This window comes from Phaethon aethereus, assembly GCF_964289735.1.
Source record: "Phaethon aethereus genome assembly, chromosome: Z".
In the NCBI taxonomy this organism is placed as follows: Eukaryota; Metazoa; Chordata; class Aves; order Phaethontiformes; family Phaethontidae; genus Phaethon; species Phaethon aethereus.
In genome coordinates, this window is record NC_138577.1 from 51,920,548 (window position 1) to 51,947,931 (window position 27,384).

Consider the following 27,384-nt stretch of genomic DNA (forward strand, 5'->3'; position numbering starts at 1 on the left):
AAAATAAAATATTGTAGTTTAGGTATGAAACCTGTAACCTAAGGAACTGTGGCCATTTCTATTTCCACAAAAAGTACCATAACAAAACAGCAGCTGTAGGAACTATAAAGATAACATACTTAATCATACTTTTTGCATCACTTTATTTAATACTCCATGTTGGATGTACAACTTATAGCTATAGTGTGTGTTGGCTACAATGCTACAATGAGAATGTGTATTGCTTGTATTACAGAAAGGGTCATGAAATGTTTGGACCTGTCTGCATGTTCAACAAAATGAAACAGCAATACAATAAAACTGCACCACGTGAATATTGTAAATGGTTAAGTTATAAAGTCATTCATTCAAAAATCCAAATATTTCAATGAAAAAAGTATATAAAATGTAGTAAAACATAAATTACATTTAAAGGTCTGTACATGATTCATCCTGCAAATAGAAGCACAAAACCAGCACTTTGTACAGTATTGCTTATTTTGGTCTTCTAAAGTTCAAAGATTCATTTTCACTAAAGAAGCAGGAAAAAAACATGGTTTCACATGCAATCCAGCAGTAATTGCGGTAAATCAAGTAAGTCTATAACCCCCCCCACAAAACCCAACACTTTTACAATGTAGGAAGATATATGTGGAGCCCTTTTCTATACTTGATAACCAATATGCAATTAAAGTTGGATTGTTAAGTTAGTGCACACCTACAATATCCCCTACAATATCCCCATTTTTGGTTAACAGTGTATTAAGGCTGCTTGCTGCTGAAAATACACAGCAGAGAAGAAATACTTTCATCCACAAATGCAGTCAGACGATCTCATTTGGAAGCTTCTGTCACAGTCATTCATCGGGAATGATGAGATAAAGCCATCCTCTCTCCTCTCATGTTATTCCACAGGATGTTGTGGATGCTCTAAGTTTATGTGGGCTCAAATCATTTCAACAAATTCATGGTAGAAAATTCCATCGAGGGCTATTAAACAGAAAAAAAATTCCACTTCTGGCTTGGGAAGTCCCTAAGGCACAAATTGCTGGAGGCTGGGGAAATACCCTGGGGAAATTCTACAAGGGAAATTGCCCTTGCAGTCTTCCCTGGCCAGACATTATCAATGGCCTTTCGAGACATGCTACTGGGCTGGACAGACCCACGGTCTGACTCAACACAGCCAATTTCAGTTTCCCTACTTTTCTGGTTATCATAATACAAACACAGATCAGTATTCTCAATTTGTTATTTTTTCAGACTCAAAAAGCAAACAACAATCTCATGTCCATTATGTCAAAGAGATAAATACTATAAACTAAGCTGTCCACCACATCCAGGGCACTTCTTTATACTCAGAACAATTCTGCAACCATAGTTGGATTCCTTTTTGTGTTATTGGTTTAAGCATAATTCACTAACATTACACTCACATATCATGATATACATGATGTGCAATGCTACTCTGCAATACGTTGCACAGCAACAGTACATAACTGAAAAGCAGCTTCCCTCAAGAACTGTAGGACAGTAAAAAAGATTAAACCCAGCAATTCTATACCATCGTATTTGCAAAATCTGATGGTGGCAATGGTCAATAAACCTGGTATATCATTACTGCTGCACTTTACATGGGTGTAGGTTTTTAGTTTTGGTTCTTTTAGTCAGATCAAAATCACTGCTATTAAGTCTAAGGATCTACAGTCTCCATGCATGGAAGTGATGTGAAATTCTTAGTAACGAGGCCAAATTCCTTAGGCTTCTGATTGAATTTCTGCTTCATCCATCTGGAGTGTGTCATTATCGCCCAGCAATTCTGTTTCAGGCACAGAGCCCTCCTCTTCCTCCTCCTCCTGGACAGGATTCTGGGCGATGTCTTCTGTTCCGTTGTGCGTGTCATCCGTGGCCTCTGAAAGCAGAGCAGCCCTATCAGCTACTGATGTGTTGGAAGGCGCTGTTGTTACATAGCCTGTGCTGGTGGATCCACTCCCACTGTGGTGGGAACCTGGCTTGGGTATGATCTGGGGAGGCATCTGCTGAGGAGCCATTTGCATTGGAATTTGGACGGGGTAAAAATTTGGCAAGTAAGCTCCATAGGCAGGCATTGGCTGGTAACCATTGACTGGAATGTAGAGCTGAGGAGCTGGGACCATAGGTCTCATCTGCCCTTTCATTTGTATGAACTGCGGTTGAGGGAAAGCTGGAGTTTTCTGCTTTGGTCCAATGTACCTAGCATTGCTGACGTTGCTAACAGGGCTTGTACTGAGAGAACTTGTTTGCGTGGTGTTGCTTGCCCCAGAGGTTTGTGCTGAGCTGTTGTAATTAGAAAGGTTTCCCCATGTTCTTAGTCTGTTGTGTATATCTTTAAATCTTGGTCTTCTGTTGGGAAATTCATTCCAACACTCCAACATCAAAGTGTATATCCATGTGGGGCAGTCATCAGGACATGGCAACACCTGTCGGTTCCTGATCATCTCAATGACATCCTGGTTAGAATAACCACAGTAAGGCTGCAGGCCATAGCTGAAAACTTCCCACAACACAACTCCATATGACCATATATCCGAATCAATAGAAAACTTGCCATACATAATAGCCTCAGGGGACATCCACCGGATAGGAAGAAGAGAATTTCCCATCAGTTTGTAGTAATCAGCAGCGTAAACTTCCCTGAAAAGGCCTAAATCAGATATTTTCACATTCAGTTTATCGAACACCAGTATATTTCTAGTGGCCAAGTCCTTGTGGACAACATGGTGGCTTGAAAGATATTCCATTCCTGCAGCTATCTGAGTCACAATGTGGAAAAAGTCTGCTGGTTCCAGAGTGGATTTTACTGTCTTGTCATCATCAGTGCTGCCAACATCCGAATGGGGAGATCTCATCACCAAGAACTCATGGAGGTCACTGTGGGAACAATAACTAAAAATCATGCTTATGGGTTGTTCCTTCGTCACTATTCCCAGCAAACAAACAATGTTTGGGTGCTGTAATCGTGATCTCATCATTGCCTCATGTTTGAATTCTTCCCGAAGAGCCAGTTCTGCTTTGTCTTTAAGTGTCTTGATAGCAACAGCTTGTGTTTGTTCACCTGGTGCTGTACCAAAAAGATGCCCCTTGTAGACTTTACCAAATCTCTCCTCTCCTAGTTCCTCCATGAACCGCACAGTGGACAGATTGATTTCTTTAAGTTTAGCCTGAAATGAAGTAAAGTAACTAAGTCAGTAAAAAATCCCAATGTTTTCTAAACAACAGAATCTCTTATTAAAGAAAAGTTCCCAGTGGTTAGGTGCTCCAAATGGAAGATAAATTGAGCCAAAAAGACTTTACAGCTTTTTGTATATTCACATCAGTATATTGATTTTACAGTTAACCTTGAAATGAGTTATACTATTATCAGAAGTGTAAACTGAATTATGCTGCAAGATGATGAGTATAATTATTTTTACAAAGGAGCAACCATATTTCCTGCAAGCTAAATGTGTAATCGGTTCAGAGTAAATCTGGCAAACAATGATGTCTATTAACTGCAGCTGCACTTGACCTATAGATCTGTGCAGCGGTGCCCAGTGGAGATCTGTCCAAAAAGCTGTGGGCACTGGCTGAGGAGGTGGCAGTCTCAGGGTGAACTGAAACATCCCTTCCAGCTGAAGGAGGAACAAAACCTCTGTCTTTTGGTTCTGCAGTAGCAGATATGCCCTTTGTTCCCCATTGCACTACTACTGTGGGTAGCACTACACTCTCAGTTTCCCCTGAGAAACCTCGCGCTAGCTCTGATGAAGAGGGAGGTGCAAGAGGAGCAGAAGGAAGAAGAAATTTCTCTCGGGTACATGAAGGAGAAGGTGGCAAAGCCAAGAGTGAGAAATCTCCAGAGCCTCCCCCCTGCAGCTGGCAGGGAAAGCAAGGGAGTTTGTGATGATGATCTAATGGGTCCATCCTGACCAGCATGGGCTGGAGGAGTCTCCAACCAAGCCAGATGCAGCTGGCACAGCTTCACACACAGAGCATGGCAGCAGGAATGAGCAGGGCAGGCTGGAAAGAGGCTTTAACAGGTAATTTGGGAACAAGCTCTGATTTTAGTGGCCAACAGACTGTGGACTGGACGAGACAGTTTCCAGCAGAGCCCAGACTCAGCTGTTAAACCTCCCCTTTATCACATAAAATCAATACAATTTGTTCACAGAATCACAGAATCACTAAGGTTGGAAAGGACCTTCAAGATCATCAAGTCCAACCATCAACCCAATACCACCATGCCCCCTAAACCATGTCCTGAAGTGCCACATCCACACGTTTTTTGAATATTTCCAGACATGGTGACTCCACCACCTCCCTGGGCAGCCTCTTCCAATGCTCAACCACTCTCTTGGTGAAGAAATTTTTCCTAGTATCCAATCTAAACCTCCCCTGGCACAACTGGAGGCCATTTCCTCTTGTCCTATGACTAGTTACTTGGGAGAAGAGACCAACACCCTCCTCACCACAACCCCCTTTCAGGTAGCTGTAGAGAGTGATAAGGTCTCCCCTCAGCCTCCTCTTCTCCAAACTGAACAACCCCAGTTCCCTCAGATGCTCCTCATAAGACTTGTGCTCCAGACCCCTCACCAGCTTCGTTGCCCTTCTTTGGACACGCTCGAGCGCCTCAGCATCCTTCTTGTAGTGAGGGGCCCAAAAGTGAACACAGGATTCAAGGTGCGGCCTCACCAGTGCTGAGTACAGGGGCACGATCACTTCCCTACTCCTGCTGGCCACACTATTCCTGATACAGGCCAGAACGCTGTTGGCCTTCTTGGCCACCTGGGCACACTGCCGGCTCATTTTCAGCCGGCTGTCAACCAGCATCCCCAGGTCCCTTTCTGGTGGGCAACTCTCCAGCCACTCTGCCCCAAGCCTGTAGCGTTACATGGGGTTGTTGTGACCAAAGTGCAGGACTCAAAGTGCAATTGTTGCAATTGGTGAGATCCCACAAATATTCTACAGTTTCCTGAACAGATGTTGCCAATTGTTCCAAATTGAGCATTGTTTTTTAGAGCTTGCATCTTGTAATTGTTGTGATTAAAAATTCAACATTAGCTCTGAAGAGAATTTTAGCGTGGAGATCAGTTAGTTGACCCAGCAAATCATATGCAGGAGCTGAGGTCTGTAGACAGAAGTTCAAAGCCATTTTCTTATCCTTTGGGATATGCAGCCTTAGAAATACGTTGCACCCCAGCTCAGCTCCCTGCTCAGTGGTGGTGCAGAATACCAGCAGACCGAGCTGACAGATTAGACAAGAAACCCCATTGTGCGTCCTGCTTTAAACAAGCAAACTGGCAGCACCGTTACCAGGAGAGAAAACAAGCTGCAGGCTGAAGACTGGACCAGAAATAACATTTCCAGGCACTGAGACAAGAGGCAGAATGGATACTGACAGGTAAGGGCAAATGTCATAAAATACTTGGTCCTGAAAGCTGTTCCCCGAGGCCAGGATTTCTAGAAACCGCTAGTGAGTGAAAGACCTGGTTTTCACTGAAGTAGATGGCCAGCACAGTATGAAAATTAGGTCCCTTACAACACGGCTCAATTCGAACATTGACAATCTGAGACAGTGAAAAATCATGATACTTTGGAAATAGGTGGCCTAAGCAAATTCTGTAAAAAAATACCTGTTTGTGTTGATTAATGAGTGGCATCTCCATGTCCTGGCTAGGAGATGCCATCAGCTGGCGGCGCTGTGGTGTAGCAGCAGATGCCTTCTGCTTGTTTCTGCACATACAGACCAGGAAGAAAAGGCAGGCAATAACCAGAGGGATGGCTATGCTGGGAACCAGGATGTAGAGGATTCCCATTTTACTGTTGTCACGTGGACCTGTTAGGCACAGAAATGTTCATTGTTTACAATAAGTATTTTTAATGTATTTGATAGTAAAGGGGGAACAAAAAATTACAGTATGATTATTAATACTGTATTTTAAACAAAAAGTAAACTCCTATAGCTTGAAAACAGAAGTCACACTATCCCTCCCCCCCCCCCCCCAATTTTCCATTAAATATTTCAAGGAAGCTTGAATGGACATAGCAACTAGCAGCATGAACATAAACTAGGACTCCCACATTCAATGTGTTGACTGTAACAGCATGTGGTTTATTTCACTTTATTTTTGAGGTATCTGCTTGTGGAAACTGCAGAACATTGAACAGAGAGTACCACTGCATTACCTGGTTCAGGGGATAAAAAATGAGTAGTCTTCATCACAGTATATAAAGCAGTGAACTCAATGTGATAAACCACAGCACAACATTGCAGTCTGGTCTTCTTGCCCAACTTCAGCCATTTCATCAGCACTTTGCCCACTTTTTACCTCCACTAGTACTACTTCTGCCCAGAATAAAATAAATCTCACTTCTCACCAGCAGAGATACGTTCTGTGCGTAATAGAATTAAAGTGCTTTTTGTGAGACAGTCATGAAAAAGCCAGCAATACATTTAGTAAGACTGTTCTGGAACCTTCCTGAAATGCTTTTTTCGTGATACCATGAGACTCTGGAAAGCATAGTGATGTTCAAAACGCTCATCGGAACTGCCTGGGATGTTTTTCTGCAATCTGTGGTTTTGCTATTTCTGGCTACTGCTTTCACCACAACCACATCCCAGTGTTATCTTTTCACCATGTTACATGCAATGTAGAAATTTATTATAAATGTCAAATCATGTTACTGTAAAAAAGTGAACTAACTGAGAAACTTCATATCAATTTTGCATGCTCTTAAAGTACCGAGGAAATCTTTAACAAAACCACTTTTATGGCTTCCACGATACATCGGTTGCCGTAGGAAACATGTTTTTCTTCCTAATGAAGCACAGTATTAAGTTGCTTTGCAGTGTTCACAGACTGTTACCACTGTAACAGCTCTAGAGTGAAGGCTGTACTAATACAGGGAAGTAAGTGGGACAGTATTAAGCTGCGAGAACTGTGCTTTTTATTTTTAGTATCAATTGTGCAGTACAGAGCCACTAGCAGATAGTGTAGGACTCTTCTGATACCATCATCTGTTTTATGACATCTCTGCTTCTGCACTTCACAGGGTTTCCTTCCAACCAAGCATGGTGCTATATCTCCCTCTACAGGATCTGAAAATCCTTGCTGCCTGCAAGATGCCATACAGAGGGAAAGCAATATACCAGAGTAGTGTGAGCAAACCAAAGACGTACAGGTGATAAGTATGTCAAGCCTGGCATTTGACAAGTTAGAATACAAACTGCAGCAGTATCATTAATTATTACCTCAGCTTAAGCACCCAATACGTAATAAAAAAGTGTCACAATATCTCAGTTACAAGCTCTGATCGCCAGAAAATATTAAACACCTCCAACACAAAACAATGGTGCTGCATTACAGCAGTAAAATGCTTGAAAGCATAACCCTTCTAAGTGAATTGCACTTGAATAGGGAGCATTCAAAATTACATAGGATTACAAGGACAGTAGTAGGGGAAAAAAGAAAGAGAATACATACTACAAGAAGGTATGTCACACAGTTCCATGCGTACGTTTTTATTCTTTGTAAAACACCAGGGCCCATCCATCTGACCTCCAGGATTTCGGCAATACGCATGCCCTCCACCTAGCTCTGGAAACTGTGTGCTTGTCAGATCATGGCTATGGGGACTCTGGGAGTCCCAGAGTTGGCAAGTGTGTCCAGACTTGGTAACGCTGACCATCCCTCTGTAGTCTGCTCCAGAACCGTTGTAGCACTGATGATCTGCAACACAGGGTTTGACAAAACGTTGCAAATAAGAAAACAATAAGGAGCCAGCAAGACCAAAAGGGTTGAAGTGCATAGACCATGGATGCAAAAAGGACTTGAATTTATGTACTTCAGGATTTAAATAAAAGCTGTGGGTTTTGAAATTTCAGTTCTATGAGTACCTGTACTCTTACACCCAGTTATTTTGGGATTCTGCCCTGGAGTGTCTCAACTCTATGGCTATACACACCAATATTTGGTAACTCTGAATGCAAGCTGATACTAAGGAGCAAGTATGGACCTTTGGACACAGGACAAGAAAAGTTAAACTAAATTAGAGATACGAGTTTCACTTCAGGAAAAGTGTAAACTTCCTGCCACTTTTATTTCCCATAATCGTCCTGTTTTCCTCACACTGCTCACTTTCTAGAGAAATTAGTGCTGCATTTTCTAATGTCTCTTGCCAATTTTGCCTTCTTTTCTTCTTTGGAAAGGAGGGATTCGGGCTTTTCTTCTCTTTAGATACACCACTTTCATATCTGCTGAACTCCTACCTTTATTCTCTCTCTGTTTTGCTGCTATCCTCTCCTCATACTTTTTGAGTGCTTGTCTCCCATGTGTATCCCCTGAACTGAATCATGCATTTTCTGTATGTTTGCAACATTACTGTCCCCATTTTTCTGAGCCACCCTCTCCAGCCCTCAGCAATCCAGCTCTCTCAAAGCCCTTCCTTCAGACCCCCAGAGTACTGTTCCACCAGAGGGGAGCACCACTGGCTCTGCGGATCACAGATGGCTTTTGCCAGACTTTTTGTTGTTTTTATTCTCATTCCTTTTGCTTGATACCTCTTCCCTGGCTGATTTGTCTCTGTCATCATTTTCTCAGTTATTTCTGCTTCTAAGCTACACTAGATTATTGCCTTACTAGCACACAGCTAGTCTTCCATGCTCACCTTTATGAATCCTGCTCCTAACTGTGAGTTCAGACAATGGATATTCAGAACAACCTTATCACACTTTGAGCTTTAAACATCTTTAGTGTCTTGGAGCTTGTTGAACATTGAAGGGGGTGGCGATTAATCGCTAGGAAACGGAGTAGGCAAAAAAATTGTCAGCAAATAATTACTGACAACAGAACAGCCCTTCTACTCCTGGATGCAAATATAAATTCGCAGAAGCAAGATCAATGTTTTCACCTATCCTGTGTGGGTGAAGAAAGACAATTACACTCCATGCTTGATTTACAGGATTAATATTCTTGTGGATTTCCATATAGCAAAAATGAACATTAAATGTTTGATTTCTCAACAGATTTTTCCAGTGAAGCTTATACAGCCTGTCTGAGGCTTATTGATAGGTAAACAGAACTCATGAATAACTGTATGGGGGGACTCATCCAGAAAGGCAGGAACTCAGCCAGAGATGGGGGCAGGCATGTGGGAAGGGAAGCCTGCAACCTACTGCCTGCTGCCTCTCACAAATCTGAGTCAAATCAGTTGTGTGAACACAGAGCTTCACAGCCCAGGGTGGTTGATACAACCCTTTTCTGTACTAAGCTGCATTCTTTAAACTTCCACACCGCCCTAACTATACCTTACAACACTGCAAGATTATGGTCAGTATCAACATGATAAAAAGTAGTAGCATCCAGTACAGCAGTACGTTCTTTATAAAAAGAATAACTGATAAAATACTGTCTCTCAGACCCAACCTGAGGAAGCAGCAAAACCTGCTTTTTCCCAGTGATGAAACATTCAGACTTACATCGGCTGAGTCTCTCCACGGGGATCCCTATCCTTATGCAGTTGGCAGCTTCCAATGTGTCAGGTCGTGGAAGATCCTCACACTTCGGCAACTGTAGTTGCATCAAGATGAGCGGGTTTGACCTAGCGATGTTGTACTCCTGCCTACAGAGATCATTCTCCAGAACTTCACATTCATCCCGGCACAGCTCCCGTGGCTTAGGGGTCCGAGAGCGCTCGTCACACAGGGGAAAGACAAAGTGGCAGAAGGATGGTATAGCAAACTGTGAGCACTGATCAGACAAATGCGTGGAAGTGCCAATCATGGTAAATGCAGCTGGAAAGGAACAAAAACACTGCTTAAGTATTAATTCACAAAAAGCATGAAAAACAACATAATTTTCATATCATTTGCCTTTTACAACTTTCATCTTTTCTGGAGTGTCTGAAAGCCTACTGAGCAGCAGGGAAATGGGGTAATTTCTTCTGTAAAGGTGAGTTGACAAATGCAGAAAGCAAACCCAGCATCCCAGTGTCCCTCTGACATCTGCACAGAGCTTGTAGGACCTCAGTTCTTAGGAATTTACCCAAGTAAAGAGCACTGAGCAAACTGTTGGCGCTTGACTAATTTTAACTTGAAAGAATAAAAAGTGAAGGCAAGATACACCTGCCAAGATGTTGACATGTATTTCCAAAGTTCCTAATTAGGTAAAAGCTGAACAAGGATCACCTACCTTCTTCCTCCTGTAGACATTTTGATCAATAAACAAGACAAGCGTTTTTCAAGTCTTGACGGGCAAAAGGAAGTGCACCATTGGTATTTGGGGACATATTGTTATTAATAGACATGAACAGGCATCAGTTCTGGGAAAAATGACTGTAATCAATCTCAGCATACTGATCACATTAAGATGAATGTCTTAATGAATTTGGAACTTAATCCTCCCCTTCAGCTCTCAGCATCTACACACTAACATCTATCTGAGAGCTTTCTTGCACACTGCAAAGAAAAGACAAACATGTGTTTGTAACACATATCTGGGGATGAATCAAGCTTTAAATGTAGGATTGCTCATTGTTCCCACACTGGCATCATTTGTGAGTGAGGCTTGCTAGACTGCACATTCCACCAACACACACTGTGCAAAGAGAGGACATGAGCAGTTTAAGTCATTCAGCAGTCTATTTACAACCTACAAATCAACTCTTTCCCTCTTGTCCAGCTCTCTCTCCTTTCAGCCATCTACTTCCTGCTGCCACATGCTATCAGACTGACTCTTCCTGAACACCACATGTACAGCTGGCAGCCCCAACTCCAGCCTTGCACTGTTTACACCTTTGCTTACTTTAATACAGGAATATTAACAATGGAATACAACTGTTTATCAGTCATGTAAGGAACACTGCATGCAAGCATGATATCAGGCCTCAAACAACAGCTGTGACATGTGCTTATACCAAAGACTAACAGAGAAAAAATAAACCTGGAGGAGTGAAGCGCTCACTGTTGGCTATTTGAAACACCACACTGATTTTTGTGAAGGTGTTACAGAATTTAGATTGGCATGTGCAAAGACTGCACAATTCACAATCCTGTCCTTAATTTTATGGGGGGCGCAAAAGCCAGCACGTCTGTATTGTGGCATCTAATGGGTTTATTTTTTTAGTTATTAGAAAGATGTTAAGCAGCACAGCAAAGACATTGCTTAGCCACACATATCCACAAGTCAGGGGTCAGGTCCATGCACTCTTGTTGGCCTTCCAGTCATTCAAATCATGTCTCAAGTTTTTCTCCAGAAACGTCTTTTTTCAACAGAAGGCTGCAATTCTCACCTAACCACATGGCCAGTGCTGAATGGCACCAGGGGCCGTAGAGACAAAGGGAAAGTATTTCACACATCAGCACAGCAGGGAAATGAAAATCCAGAAAGAAAATTCCCCATAGATGTTCCCTGTAACCTTGTTAAATGTTCTGGGTGTCAGGCGGTAGGTGTCACCGTTGCCCACCCACAGTCTCCTCCGAACTCCGAACATCCTATGGCACGGAGCTCAAAAACCTTCTACCAAAAACTGCTCTTAGGAAGCACGGGCAAAAGTACAAGCAAAATCTCAGCAGCAGTTATACAACAGAGACTTTTTCTTTATCTAGCAAGTTACCGCAATTTCAAAAATATGCTGTCATTTGGACAGAGAACACCCAGTCTTGCAATACTGCTTTTATGTATTAAAAGACTGGTAAGAACAAAGTATGCTCTGAAATCCTCAGGGTTATTTTGCATAAAGTATTTGGTATGTCCTTCAGATGTATATAGTTTGAAAATGCCATATTATTAATGGATTATCATTACTGCCTAGCAAGCCACTGGGCAGCTCTACACGGTGGTTCACAGAGATTTCCTAAAAAAGAACAGTTCCATCAGAAATTCTCCTCAACTCCAGGACAGAGAATCCCAGCCTCAGCCTCCAAAATCTAACCAATTAATCAGTGGTATTAGGGATCCAGCAGCCAGGTCATGAATGTCCATGTTGTATATTCCAGAAACAAGTATAACTTGATCAATAAACATTTTCTGAAAGGCATCACGGTTTTTTGGCTGTTTTTTTTTAAAAAGGACATTATGAACCTAATTCATGGAGTTACAAATGTAATAATTTCAGATAGCTGGACATTTCCATATTGCTGAAAAACATCTAAACAGGATAGGGATTATGTATGTCATAGAAAAAAATGGTATCAATAGTGTGTAATAATTAACGACATAATGGCAAAAGAGGCTGGAATTACAACGGAGTACAAGAGAAAGAAGGAAGGGGAATGAGTCGTAACAGCACAAAGAAAGGTCAGCACCTGGATTTTGCCAGTCCCAGAATCTGATTACCGTCTCAAGAACAGAAAAAAACTGACCTGGATTTCTGGCTTGACAATGAGCCTTTAAGGTAGTATCTTTAAGGAGACAGAGCTGACAAATGAAGTCAAACTCTTTTTGGCAACTAGTTACGTCAAAATTGGAGCTTCAATTAGTTAACCATATTTGGCCAGATGCAAAAAACTCCTGCTGGACTGAGTTAATTGACCATATATTATGATAAACAGTTTGATGTATTCCACGGATTCATTGTTTGCTCTATTTGTGTACAGCAGAGTCACAGCTGCTAATGTCAGCTAACTGAGGTCCAGTGAAGAAAACCCGTGTTGATGTACAGCCCATCAGAAATCATTAAGGTTTTGGATGCATGTTTGTGACTCTGTACCAAAATGGTGATCAGAGAAAGAATCAGCAGGGGCAGAGCACAGGAAGGTCAACTCTTGTTTTATATACACCAGTGTGAAATCCAGACTCTGCCAGGATTATGCAATAGGGGAGGAAACCCAAGGGAAAAGCCACCAGACATTTTTCAAGAAAATAGAAAAACAGTGATTTTTTTATTACATCACATACTGTTTTTTTAAAAAAAATTCTATTTGAATCCATCACACAAAAAGCTCCATTACAAACTACAAGCTGTTAAAAAGTCAATGCTCTGACATTTTACTTAAGAACATGGAAAAATTTTCTACACATGACAGCAGATTTTCATCTTTCTTGCTTCAAATTTTGCTAGGTGCACAAGTGGGAAGATGGCTCCCTCCTCTGAACCTTCTTGTAAGGATGTCTTAGTCATTGACTGATAAAACTGAAAAGGATGATAGCACTATTTATACCTGAATTGGATACTTTCACAAATGTTTTTGCCTTGCTACAGAGATGTATAAGCTTACCAGTAATGCGGTTTTCAATTTCCCCTTGCATCTGTAGGGAATCCACATAAATGGTCCTGTTTCCAATGATCCGTGCACACGCAATTCCCCTGTATGGCTGACAGAACCCGTCTTCATGGTAATCTTCTCTGCAAAAGACAGGTTAGGATTTTATAAGCACAAGTGTAGCTGTTCCCCAAGAATTTTTAAAAAATATATTCTTATAAAAGGAGAAAACCCCAAAAGACTAAATCTGGAATTGTTCCATTCCCCAGGTGCGGCTTTCTCCTCCAATTCTCTATACTACCTTGGAAGTATTAATGAGGCACCCTGTAAATAGTTCATTAGAGAAAGAAGTAAACCAAACCCCAAGATTAATTTTTAAATCATACGGTAATAGTAATAGGATTTGACAGATGAATCTATTAAAAAGCTGTTAGACTGAGACAGCAACATAGATCTTGTTATATGTCCCCATGCATTTTTGGCATCTAGCTGCACCCAGTACAATTAGGCAAACAGTTGGTTCTCTTCTCCCACCTCTCTCTCCCTTTCTTCATTTCCCGTAGTGAACAGCAGAAGAGACCTTGCCAAGCTTTAATTAAAACACAGAATAATTTTGAACTCTGGATTAGGTAAACAGAACAAAAAGTAATCAAGGTTTTAACATCTTTTCCTCTTTTCTCTAGTCAGAGTCAATGCCAAATTCCCCTTTCAACATGTATTTTAATACATTTTTCAATTCAATGAGGTTTGAGGCCAAATTTTACTCCCTTAAATTAATATAAATATTTTGGCATAAAAGCACTAGCTTAAAGGCTCAGTGGTTCAACACATCATCCCAAAGCCCCAGTAAATAATACAAAACTGTTCTGTAGAGCGTAACTGTCTGAGCACTGAAAAGGGGCTTCAGAGTGAGAGAGCTCTCAGAGTTATATCCCGTATGCCATGTGTTTCCCCTGGCATGGCACAGCCTCTTTGCTAGGATTCACTAGCCTGATGGATTCACATTATGTCACTCACTGCATTAAAAAAAAGTATAAAACATACTCTAGAAAACCATGACTCTAGAGTAACCCTAGAACACCCAAAAGCTTAATCAGCTTTTGTAACTAAACAGTCAGTTCGAAAGTCTGAAGTACCCCTCCTGTATCAGCTATTTTTGCAGTATTACTTCAATATTCTTCTGCACTTTGTACTTTATTATCATTGGATATCAGTACCTGTTTTGGTCACCCATGTTTCCACTTCCCGTACAAATACCTTCATGCTTCCTTAGCCTGCCCACATGAGCAGGACAAAACCATCAGTGAATACATGTAAAACCACGTAACTTCATCTGGGCCAGATCAGCACCAAAACCTGCTGCCTGACAACAGCTAGCCATGACGAACTCATCAGCCGACACCTACGCAGAGCCAAGCGCAGCCCATTGTTTCCAATATCTTATTCTGCCTTGGGAACCTCTTTTAATTTTCCTCTGCTGTGTCTCCCTGATAAAGCTCATCTCTTCAGGCAAACGTTACCACTATTTCTTAAAGTATAAACTCTTTGGTAGTGAAAGGTTGGGCAGGACTGTCTGTACCGTGTAGCCAAAAGCTGGAACCAACTATCACCACTCGAGCAGCATCTCTCCCTTTCCTCCCAGAAAGACAATGACTTAACAGGACCCAACCCATCACACAGCTGCTAGATAAACCATGGTGACATGAAGCGTCTCACGCAGTTCTTGTCCAGATGTGGCCTTTATTTCCTATCACAGTATCACTGTTAAATATTCATAAAGCAACATTAGACATTCATAAAGAAACAAGTTCTGCTTCCACAAAGATTTGTAAGTTTTTGATTATGGTGGATGAAGTAAAGGAGGAGTCTTTCAGGACCAATTAATTCCTGCAGTGAAATTCTTTCACTCTCCTAACAAAACCACTAATTTTGCAACAATTGCATCATGTCTGAAGGGACAAAAATATCAAAGCATTTTGTCTGTGCCTGTTTTATGATCCTTGACCACCTCAGTAGGAAGTGAGCAATTCCCATAAGGAGCTAAATGAATAAGAAACCCCTATTTGACCTCCTTCTCAAGAGTAAATTCATACCCCTATCCTGCAGAGCAAGTCTGCAATGTATCTAACTGAAACAGTACCTCACACTTCAACTCTCAGTGCAGGGCTCTCTTGCCAGCATGAAAAAAAAAAAAAGATCTATAAAAAACAGCACTCCAAACAACATGGGTTTGGTGACAAAAGCAGTGTGATCTCTTACTTAGCTCGGTTTATTTATTTCTGTCAAGAACTTCTAAATACAGCCTAGATAATATATATACACCCATATGCTCCCCCCTCCCATGTTACAGTCAACTGCTGATTAAACTAAACTGGATATGACCATTACCATGGATGCAAGCAAAAGTAAACAGTAACCTGATGTCAGATACTCTGACAGAGGCTGGGCTGTTATTCTACATGCATCTTTGTCAGGTCAGGCATATACAGTTTGACTAGAACTAGTGATCGAAGGGACAGAATCACCTTAGTCTTCTCAGGAAAATAGTTGATTTCAACAAAGCTGCCGAATTGGCAGCACTTAAGAGTCTCCTTACAGATTAGTCTTTCCCCCAGCTACACGCAGGCTTAGCACATGGCAAAACATCCGCAGCAAAAAGCAAGTTGGGGGGAATCTGATAAACCAGCGCAGGAGCGGCATCACGCTCAGTTCAAACAGAAGTCTTTGGAACCACGTGTGGCTTTGATTCGTGCTCCAAACCATATGCCAGCAATTCATCTGCTGATCAGAGAAAGAGTTAAAAGCTGCTGAAAATAGGCAGAAATACAGACTCTTCAATTTCCTGCTGCTTGAGCTGTAAAGTCTCCTCTGATCAAGAACCCTGGTAAAAGCAGAAATCTGACTCCACAAGAGGAATCCAGAAGAGTTCAATTTGTTCTACTTGCAAAAATCTTCCAAGCTAACCACCATAGGTACTTTTTCTTATTATTTCTTTCTGACTGTTTCAAGATGGCATTACCTTTTCTTACTAGTGATTTTCTTACATTTTTATATAACTTTTTTTTTTCCAAAACAGAGTCAGGAACATCCTAAATGTTGGCCTTCTTTCTTCACCTTGCTGTAGGGCAGTCTCAAAGACAGCGCCCCTGGATCATTAATTTTCTCAGCACTCAATTAGAGTGGTGGTAAGGTATATTCTCCTACCGAGAGAATGCTCCTCCCAACTACTTGTCAGATGGTTGACCAGCGTTTGGATTTAAAAATAAAATTATAAAGACTCTGACTAAACAGACTCTCTATTCCTAAAACTCCAACTTCCATTTCTTAGGATGAATGTCATTAGTTTTCCAGGCCCATAAGGTGATCTTCTGCCAGAACAATAAAGTTAAGAACTAGCCTTTCTAACTTAAAGCTAAAGCAGGAGAACCTTTTATTTTGGGCATGCACAAACAAAACCAAAACATTGATACTACTTTTATGTATAACGTGGGGTATGTCTAAGATTGACCAGGCTTACCAGGTGTGGAAACATCTTGAAGAACCAAGTATTGATAAGACATTTACAAATTCCTTGACATTTACAAATTCCTTATCACACATGCACTGCACCACCTGATTAAACACAGTCGGCCTTCAGGGTTGTGGGCAGAAGAAGTCTGTATGAAATGGGGAATTAACCAAACAAGCAATGTAGAAGAAAGATGCAGGTTCAGTGGTACAGTGCCAGTTGAATCTCCTCCCACTGACAGAAACCATAACTCCCAGGGACATCTGGGTCTATAAAGGAAGCACTGGAAGAATCGGGTGCCTCTGAATAACAATAAAACCCAGCATGCATGAATAGGAATCTCTCTAGATGGAGGTCATGCAAGATTTCCATAAGGTGGCTATCTCCTCTAGTATATGGAGAAATTTCTAGGTGTACTGCATGCGATGCAAAAACGTACTGAACATTGCCACTCCCACCCTCACATTAAGCATTACTTTAATTTCACATGTGACACAGAAAGAACACTGAACAAAAGACTACAAAAGAAAATACCTAGGAAGCAAAGAAGCTTTTCTTAACAGAAAATATGAAATACTGAAAGAACACATCTGGGCACAATACACTATATGATATCTATGTAACACAATCTATTGTATGCAACTGTCACAGCTGAAGAGTCCGGAGGGCACAGGAAACAAAAAAGACCCAGCAGATAAAAGGCAACCGTGGAAACTCTGTTCAATACTAAAATCACCTTGTGAAGCACCTAAGTCTGTGAGTATGTCTCATCTATGAAAGTCTATGAAGAGCTTTCAGTATGTATTTGGTGCCCTTGAAAACACAATGAGTGCAGACTTAGTGGTTTTGCTGAAAAATAGAAAAAACACATGAAGACCCTTTAGGAAGGGTTCATAAAGGGAATTCTGAAACCAGAGTTGAGAGGTACTAGATATTTATCTGCTAGTAAGATACCTTTTTTCTGATTGCATCCCGTAAACTTAACTTACAAAGACAACAGAGACTTGTAAGTTAAATCCATTTTTCTGAAAATAGAAGAGATGCAACACTGTGCATCAGCCGTAAAAAGAAACTCGGAAATCCTCCAGAAAACTCAGAAAGAAAAACTTTTTTGACTGAATACATTAAAAAACCCAATTAATTTAATAATAACCTACCAACCTACCCTTGTAATAAAATGAACAAAAATGTTACTTAAAACTATAATTTGAGAACAATTTATTTTAACATAATCAAATAATAAATTTAGAAGTTATTTGGAGGAATACATCCTCAGCTTATACTTCACCAAAGTAAACAATACTAAGCCAATTCATAGAACATAACAGGATATCCCAGAGGTTAGTTTTTACAAAGATAGTAGAAACTCTGTTACAGCAGTTTCGCACAAGAAAACAGTGTCATTAAAATTTCCTATAATTTTTCCCACAACAATCCTAAAGTTTGACCCTCTTTCATACTGTCCAGGAACTAAACAACTTTTAATTATAAACTGTTAAATACTAAGAGATGCTATTAGGGCTTTCCCTCATATTCCATTACAAGTGGAGTGGCAAAGCAAGAGAAAATGCACAGAAAAATACAGTTAGTTGGTGACAGGCGATGGGAAGGACAAATTATTTATGTCATCCTATTTGCTATGGGTACAGAAATAAACCATTTGGTATATGGTCATTATTTTGTGGGAAAGTCTCAGAGTTTTTCATAGCGACAGCTTGAAAACTGATGGCAGAAGCCATGTAAAAAGGACAATTATAATCAACAGTAAGATCAGAAGGAAAAGGACAGGCATCATATTTCAGATTATGAGTTTACTTAGTCCGTGTATGGCTACTTCATAAACACAAAGCACACAAGCTAAATGACCTGCAAAACAAAGAATTAAAGGAATAAACGATTTCTGTTTAATCAAAAAGAGGCAGATCACTAACTTGTGGGAAGGGCATTATAAAGGGCTGCAGTAAAAAAGTAATTTCTGTTTTTAATATACATATGTATTTATGGTTTGTTTATACTGCATCTCAAAATCAGGACCTCTTATACCCGGCACTACAGCCCTTGTAATTTGTCACCCTTACTCTTGACATGTATCATATCATAGTGCAGAGGAGCAAACTCAGCTCACAAGGGGATCACTTTTCGATGGCTAAAATGAGCCCACATCTCCAAATATCCACTCCCTCCCACCGGAACAGGTCACAGAGAAGATCTGAGAGAAGCATACTGCCCTTTTCGTATGCCTTATCACATCTATAAAATTTGCCTCCTGTCAAAAACATAGTGAATTTATATTGATGTTACTGTAGAAAAATACTTGGTACTTTCCAGTCAGGTTTATATATTTACGTTTCAGGGAAAATACCAAATAAAAGACTCAATTTCTTGTTTTGCCATGAACTAAAATTTTTCAAGAGTGTTGGCTTTTAAATAGTTACAATAGGCTATAAAATTGCTCCTTGTAGGCCTCCTGTTGTGCACAGATCAATGGAAGTTTTACTACTGACATTCAAGACAACAGGACTAGGGTATAAACATTTGATGGAGGAGAAGAATGTGATTTTTCAAAACCAGCATTGCCTGAACTATTATTATTCATCCATTGAGAAGGGCTGGGCTAATGCCAGGTGCTCCTGACATCTCCTGTAACTTCTGCCCATACAGAGCAGAAATTCAGTAACACGCACAAATGGGTTGGAGGTTTTAGCAAAGTTTTGAAAACCCGGGTGTACAGGGAAACCTAAAAAAAAAAACAAACCACCACAAACAAACAAAACCAACACAAACCATAAAACACCAAAAAACCCACACCTGCACATCTGTGTCCTGCCTGCTGAAGCCAAGAAGGATGGCAGGGACAACTTCACTGCTGCATCAGGGCCCTGCCTGGTTGGAGGCACCCTGTGTCCATGTCATGGGAGAAGGGCACGGGTTTCCGGCCCTACCTGTTTCCATGCTCTGAACAAACAGTTTCCTTCTCTGACCAAAGGTTTATGTGTAAATAACCCACCTTTCCGGCACATAAAATCATTTGTTTGCACATCTTCACCTGCGTCTAAAGATCAACACTCCTGGGATATCAGAAAATACCCATCAAAGTAGTTAACACCTCAAAGACATACTTCATTATAATACAAGAGGGATGCAAAAACTTTTCCCATACACTAAAGGAATGTAACAAATAGTATAAAGAAGGGGAGTCTAGTGTTAAAAAGTCAAAAACTAACAGGCAGAGGAATTTGTGTAAATAGTCATAGCTCAGTTGAAGTCAATGGACCTATGACAATTTACACTCACCAGGGATATGGCCCATAAATTTTGCTACCAGATGCTCACTGAGTGTAACAACAGACCCCAAAAGCAAGATTCCCTTACATCTGGCATACAACTTTGATAAACATAAACAAACTGCATTTATTTTTGTGCTTTTTATCTGAAAAGTAGCACAGAACAGAATTCCTAAAAAATGTACTTAAAATCACACGTACTGAACAGAGCAGTTGTACTGTGTTTGATTTGCATGTTTATCTGCTAGTTCCTTAAAAAGTACATTGTGAACTGAAACTCCAGATTCAATGTCCAAGATCAATGAAAAACAACAGTTGATCTTTATTCTACTGATTCTACCAAATGATGAATTTGTTAATGTTAACCATAGGATTTGAGACGCCATTTTAAGGCAGGTAATAGATAAAGCAATTCATCGAAATGTCACTAGTAAAAACACAGCTGCAAATGGTTGTGACAAACTAGAGAAAAGTAAGTTATTTGTCAAACAGCAACTTGTGAACAACCACCTTATTTTTAGCCCACTGCAATTATTTCCACAATGGATTATAAATTCTGTATCTTTAAAGATACAGATACAGAAAACTCAGGCTCCAAAATCTGTCTCTAAAACATAGTCAAAGTTTTAAACATATATTCCAATGTTACCATGAACGGAGGATGTTTTTAATGCAAGGTATTTAAAAAGCATTTAAATGCAGGAAAGAGGGAGGACATAATAGTGTTTAAGCATATGCCTTCATTGAATCATGAACTAAATTGTCCTCCCCAGTAGGCATTGCCTTAAGTCAGTGTCAGGACTCCTAGCTGAGCTATGTCCTTGCTAAAAGATACCACTTTCAATTATTTAGGTGGATAAAATCAATGGAAAATGGTATTGCTTTCCTTGCTTTCACAGAATCATCCTCCATCACTCCTATGACAAGAAAAACACACAGCCCTCACTAGCAAAGACTTAGGAAAGAACTGAACATACAAAACTCTGGCAGGATGCTCATTAGGTAACACTACATGCTGCTGTGGTTTGTCGGTATCACAGGCATTCACATACTTATTATTGCTTTACATATCTAGGGAAGTGTACCAAAAGCTGTTGCTGTTCCCAAGTACAGTAATCACACACAGAAATATAGACATGGGTGGCAGCACAGCTCTTACTACAGTAACCTGGGTCAAGCAGTCAAAGAGACAAAGCTAAACAAGGACATCTACATCGTGAATTTCTGCAAGGAACAGAGGATTGTCTCTGGAGGTATAACCAGCCATAATCCTCCGATTAACACATGTAACTTCAAACAGATGATCTAATATTACTTCAACCTACAAACTCTCTCTTTCAATCTACTCAAACGACATTTTTGTCAATTCTCCCTCTGCTTTCATAGGTGCCAGCATGTTGGGATGAATCTTGAAATCAGAGGAGTCAGCTGGCAATCCCAGGAAGGCTGCAGGTCTGTTTTGCTGAGTGTCAGATACTTTTAACAGAAACATCTCTGTTACAACCAGGCTTACTGAAGAATTGGGAAAAAAAAAAAAAACCCACTTCAGAAAACTGATTTCAACATATGGGAACACAGACCTGGCCACGCAGCATTCCAGCTTCTCGCTCAGCAAAGAAATTATGATCCGTCTCCCTCCCCACCCCTTTTTTTTAAGGCAAGTTCTCCCACTCTGTGTTACAACCATCTGATTAATTGTCTCCCTCTGACATCTCCAAGGAAAAACAGCAGGGCCAACAAGCCCTCTGAAGAGCCTCTAACAAGCAGCTCCCTATTCCCCCCACTGCTGGAGGAAAACAAAATTCTTTTTCGCTTTTATCCTTCCTCCTCCTGCCATGCCAACCTGAGTGAGGACACACAGGTCAGCTCCAAAAAGGTCTTGGAAGAGTCCCCCAGCTGCAAATGTCATTATAATTGCTGCCATATCCAGGTAGCAATAAAATGGGTAGGGGGCATGCCGGGCAACCCAGGGAGGGCTTTCAGCAGTGGGGCTGCCAGTGCCTTGGGGTCAGTGCCGGGCACGGCGGTCTCCACCTGGGCTGCTGTGCTATGACAAGGGAGGGGTGCGACAGAGAAGGCAGAGCTAAGAGGTCATGTTGGCCGTCCAGGGGGATGGAGGGGAGAAAGAAGGAGTGAAGGGCAGCTTTGATGGCTGTGGTGCCATAGGAGGGAGGGAGGGAGGAATACGTGGCCTCACCAAGGGCCAGTTTGGGGATAGGTGTCCCCTCTCACACCTCCCAACTGGGCTGCTCCAGCCTTGCCCAGCACAACCCTCACCCCACTCCATAGAGACACCAGGGATAAGCATGACATAGTATTTATTTTTTTTTTTAAAAAAAGCCTTTACATTTTCAGGTAGATATTCAAGCATTGTGATTTACCTACATAGGCAGATTTTATGCAGAAAGAGAAATTCTCTATTATTGTTCATTTCATTAAAATCTGTTGATGGAATTTTTTATGTGTGCAGGAGGACAGGTAGGAGGTAGAAAGTCTTGAGAGAAAGGAAGACTAAGAAAGTATGCTCAAAAATAGCCAGTTATATAAATCCAAAGAGAAGGGGGTTACAAGAAAGTCAAAGGAATAATTTAAAACAAAAAACAAAATCCCATGGAAGTGCCTTAAGCTTTCCATTTTGGATTTTTTCTTGATGGGATGTCAATGATGGGGAACATAAGTATTCTGCAAAGTGCTTCCTAGCTTTACTACTATAAAGGTTAAAAAGTTAAGACATTTTTGTAAAAAAAAAAGGTTAAAAACCATTATTAATTAAAAATTGTCTCAGAATTAAAAATGTTTTAACTGCCCATGCCACTAAAAATGTGATCATTTATGAAAGTATCTGAGCAAATAAAAAAGTAAAAATAATTGCACTGGTATCATTTTTTAATTCTTTCTTCTTTTTTTTTTTAACATAACAAAGGTAGCTTTTCCATTTCAGCTCACACAGAGATTATACATCTAATAGCAGAGAGCTTTGTAAAACAGCCAGAAATTACCATAGTACTACCTGTAAATTGGTTACACAATTCTATGTCCATGCAAGTGTTTATATTCAAAGTCTTTCCAGAATATTTTTATTAAAACTACAGAAACATCAACAATTTATAACCATATACTACTGAAGTGTCAGTGCCACAGTAATTTTTCCAGTCTTAAGGAAAAATTAGCATATTCCATTTATCAGAAAACCCCTGCATCAACTAAATTACTTCTTTAAAAATATCTAAGCAAAAATATCTAAGCTTTGCTGCTACTTTCTATGGATACAATTTGAACTACTTATTCAAGGCAAGGTTGCAGAAAGTTACAGTTTGTGAATACTTCCCAATGTCATAGGCTGTCTTCATAGCTGCTCTTAACTTTGTAGAGTTTACTTGAGCTGAAATTTTCCACAATCCAAAGCAAATTTTTTTTGTTTGTTTGTTTGTTTTCTTCAGAAGAAATGGTTCAGGTGTTTTAAAAAATTAGGACAGAGAAAATCACCATTTTTCTCTTTAGGGAAAAAAAAAATTAGAACCCAAAACAAAACCACTACCAGGAAAAGGAGCTGCCATTTGATTATGATGCTATCGTGTTCCCTTGCTATTAAGCAGACACCTGAGACTTGCTGGAACATAACTTTTGCTGTTCCCATGAAACAATATCCAAATTTGTACAGCCTTTACGTCATTTCCATCTTCATGTTCTCAGCCCAGCCTGCTAGAATGTAGCTGATACATTCTCCAAATACCCCATCTACAGCAAGCTTTGCAGAAGTGTGCGAGAAAATAAAACTGCCTGGCACCCTTGTCAGGGCTAGTGCCAAAGGTTAATTGAGGCAATGGTATGAGGAGTTTGCTGAGAGCCCAGGAGGACAGGGGCTATCAAAGTGGGACAAAGAGGCAGGTCAGGCATGCATAAAGGGGCTACGACCAGGAGAGCACATGGTCCTCCAAACTCTGGAGAAAAACATAGTATTTTTTGTGTCTCACCATTTCTTTCTGTCAATAGGTAAGTAATGTGTCTCCTCTTCTGGCCTGGTCTGTACTGAAGACAGTCTATAATTAGCCCTATCCACTTGCTGGCTGGCTCGGTCAGCGACCGAGGTCTGGGTGGTATGGCTAAGGAATCCACAACTCATGAAATCATTCTGGTGTGTCATCATAATTCCACATAATAGCATTGTTGATTTTTTCCGAATTAGGAAAATTAGCTTCTTCTGCACAGGAAATTCTATGCCAGTTTCAATCAAAGCCTCTGGAGTTCTCAAGGATTAAAAATAAACAGACACTCTTCTACTTCAGCCACTGGAAGAACCTTTGGCTCTGTAGCTACCCTTTGTTGGGACTGGGGGCACTGCACCTCGAATCACCTAAACCTGCTGGTAGGCCTGGGTATCCATCCAGCCCTCATGTGATCACAGCTGATAATTTCCCCTTACTTTTCTTCCTTTGGACTTAAAACCACTTACTGAATATTTATCAGACCTCATTTCCAAAGGCGCCTCACTTCTTATTTTTCCATATGTATAACCAATTAATGGCTGAACGTCACATTTTTTCATTTAAATCTTCCCACAATATAACAGTGGCCACTGCATTGTACCTCAGGCAAAGCAAAATAGCTCACATTCCAAAGTTGGAGTTATAATTTATTTTCAGGCGCCACACACATGATGCTAGGCAAACGTTATTAGCTTGATAGGCTGTGAGTAGCAATTGTAGCAGCACCAACAGCTCCATAAATTAATTTAATTTGGCTTAACATTCATAAACTCTTCATGAATCAAAACATGTGAAAACACAATTAGGAAATCAAATGCTTCTCAAAGTTTAGCATTTCAGCATTTAGTTTTTAATGCTGCAAAAAAAATTGAAAAATGTTTATACTAAGATCCTGTATATACCGATATATCTGTTAGTCTGAATGATGGAAAATTTAAAAGTACAGTGATCACCCATTGCACATTCTTGCTGGAGTGCCTGAGTCTTGGTACTATTGATTTTGTAATACATTTTTGCTTTTCTCTCTTCCCAATCTAATGCTGAAATTAAAAAATATGCAGCTAAACTTCATTATCCACTGAGGTGGTCTTTTCCACATTAATTACCAAAAACAGTATGAACATGCTACCTTGCAGCTACCATCAATAAATGCAGAATATCACCACAGCAGCTCAGAGTCAAAAAGCAGCTACAGTTTTAGCTTTGTTAACACAGTGCACTCACAAGCATGCCTTTGTTCTAAGTTTCATACTCCTGTGTAATTTAGCAGGTCTTACAGTTAAGAATATGTTTTTGTGTAGCAAGTAACATTTTACAGTTGTACCTGATGATCTTAAGGGTCTTTTTCTACCTAATGATTCTCTGATTTTATGTAATAAACTGTAACATATTACAGAAAAAAGTAGACATTCTGCGCTCCTGTTGAAAGCACAGAAGATTTGTTCCTGTGTGAAACAGTATTTTCTTATACTGCTTACTGCTGAGACAGGCTCTTCCTACTTCGGAGCAAAGGCAGACTTTCTATTTTGGAGATTGAGGTAACATTGCATGTGTTCCTTGGGGAGGTATACAAGGCACTGGCTGCAGAACCGGCGGAACAAGCAGGGTTCAAGGGGATGTAGTCAATGGGGTTACATCTGGCTGGCAGCCAGGCACCAGCATGTTCCTCAGGAGTCAAGTCCAGGGCCAATTCTGTTCAGTATTTTTATCAATGATCTGGAAGCAGGAGTTGAATGCACACTTGGTAAGTTTGCTGATGATACTAAACTGGGAGGTGCTGCTGACTCTGTCGAGAAGAGGCCCTACAGAGGGATGTAGATAGACTGGAGCATTGCACAATCATCGATGGCACAAAATTTAACAAAAACAAATGATAGCTTCTGCACCTGGGATGGAGGAAAGCCAGACACAAGTATAATTTGGGAGAGGAGGGCCTGGAAAGCAGCCCTGCAGAAAGGGATCTGGGGGTGACGGTTGATGCCAAGCACACTGTCATACAGCAGTGTGCCCTGGCAGCCAAGAGGTCAAACTGCATCCTGGGGTGCATCAAACACAGTATCACCAGCCAGTCAAGATTGTCCTGTTGTATTCAGCACTGGTGCAGCCTCACCTTGAGTACTCCTTTCAGTTATGGGCCCCACGATTTAAAAAGGATGTTAAGGTACTTTAATGCATCCAAAGGAGGGCAACAAAGATGGTGGAAGGGCTGGAAGTCAGGTCCTATGAGGAGCGGCTGAGGACTATGTGTTTGTCTAGTTTGGAGAGAAGGAGCCTGAGGGGTGACTGCATTGCTCTCTGCAGCCTCCTGCAGAGGGCAGGCGGGGAGGGAGGTGCTGATCTCTTCTCCCTGGGATACCGTGACAGGATGTATGGAAATGTCTCAAAGCAGTATCAGGGGAGGTTCAGACTATACATTAGGAACCACATCTTTACCAAGAGGGTGCTCAAGCACTGGAACAGGCTCCCTAAGAGAGGTGGTCAATGCCCCATGTCTGTCAGTGCTTAAAATGAGGCATTTGGACAACGCCCTTAATAATGGGCTTTAACCCTTGGTCAACCATAGAATAATCAGGCAGTTGGACTAGATGATCACTGTAGGTCCCTTCCAACTGCAACTATTCTACTCTACCCTAAATAAAACTTTATGAAAGCTCCTGAACCAAATTAAACCAGAAAGGCGAAACCTTGTGGAAGCTTTCCCTTCCAGGCCTTCAGCGAGCACCCCTTCACAGGCTTGCGACAGTTGTGCTCTGGGTGGTGGCTGCTCCGGTCTTGAAGACCTTCAGGCTCAGGGATGCCACCAGCTCTCTGGGCCAACCACTCCAGTGCTTCATGATCCTCACAGGGATTTTGGTTTTTCTTCCTTATGTCCACCCTTATCTAGTTTCAGGAGATGCCACTGTCTCTCACCTTCCCACAGCTGGGAAGAGCCTGTCCCCATCCCCTTGATGCCTTCCCCACAGGCACCTGGGTGTGCTGTGAGGTGCCTCGATGCCTTCTCTGCTCCATGCTGAACCAGCCCCAGCCTCAGCCCCACAGAGCCACCTTGCCTCCCCTGAGCCCCTCTGGTTTGTCAGCCTGTCTCTGGGACCCCACAGAGTATGGTGCCCGGATGAGGTGCTGAGCACAGGAGATCATCCTTGTGCTTTCTGGCTAGGGGAGAAAGATGGGAGAAGATCCGCCAGAGCGAGCCAAGTGCTGCCGCTCATGCCCCATGGGAGGAAACGGGGGAGCCCAGAGGGCTGGCGAGCAGGGCTGGGGTGTGGGGAGAGCCTGTGGGACTTTGTCCTGCAGCCTCCCAGGGAGGCACGAAGTGTTACCGAGTGAACCCTCTCGCTGTATGTGCCTGGAGACACCTGCCCCGGCCAGAGCGACCTGACGGGGCCTGGGGAAGACACGGACAAGGCCTGCGGG

The 27,384-nt window shown here is 41.3% G+C and overlaps 1 protein-coding gene across 1 annotated transcript in view; it reads right to left on the reverse strand.

The window, feature by feature from the left end:
* Window positions 1-1,733: 1,733 nt before the first annotated feature.
* The window catches only part of ROR2 (receptor tyrosine kinase like orphan receptor 2), a gene marked incomplete at its 3' end in the record, with an annotated part of 153,332 nt that continues 127,681 nt past the window's right edge, over window positions 1,734-27,384 (reverse strand). Inside the window, exons 5-9 of the mRNA XM_082012950.1 lie at window positions 13,208-13,335; window positions 9,470-9,784; window positions 7,476-7,721; window positions 5,625-5,827; window positions 1,734-3,176 (exon numbers count right to left, since the gene is read on the reverse strand). Coding sequence (XP_081869076.1) covers window positions 1,734-3,176; window positions 5,625-5,827; window positions 7,476-7,721; window positions 9,470-9,784; window positions 13,208-13,335 — 2,335 coding nt within the window. The remainder of the gene's footprint in view (window positions 3,177-5,624; window positions 5,828-7,475; window positions 7,722-9,469; window positions 9,785-13,207; window positions 13,336-27,384) is intronic.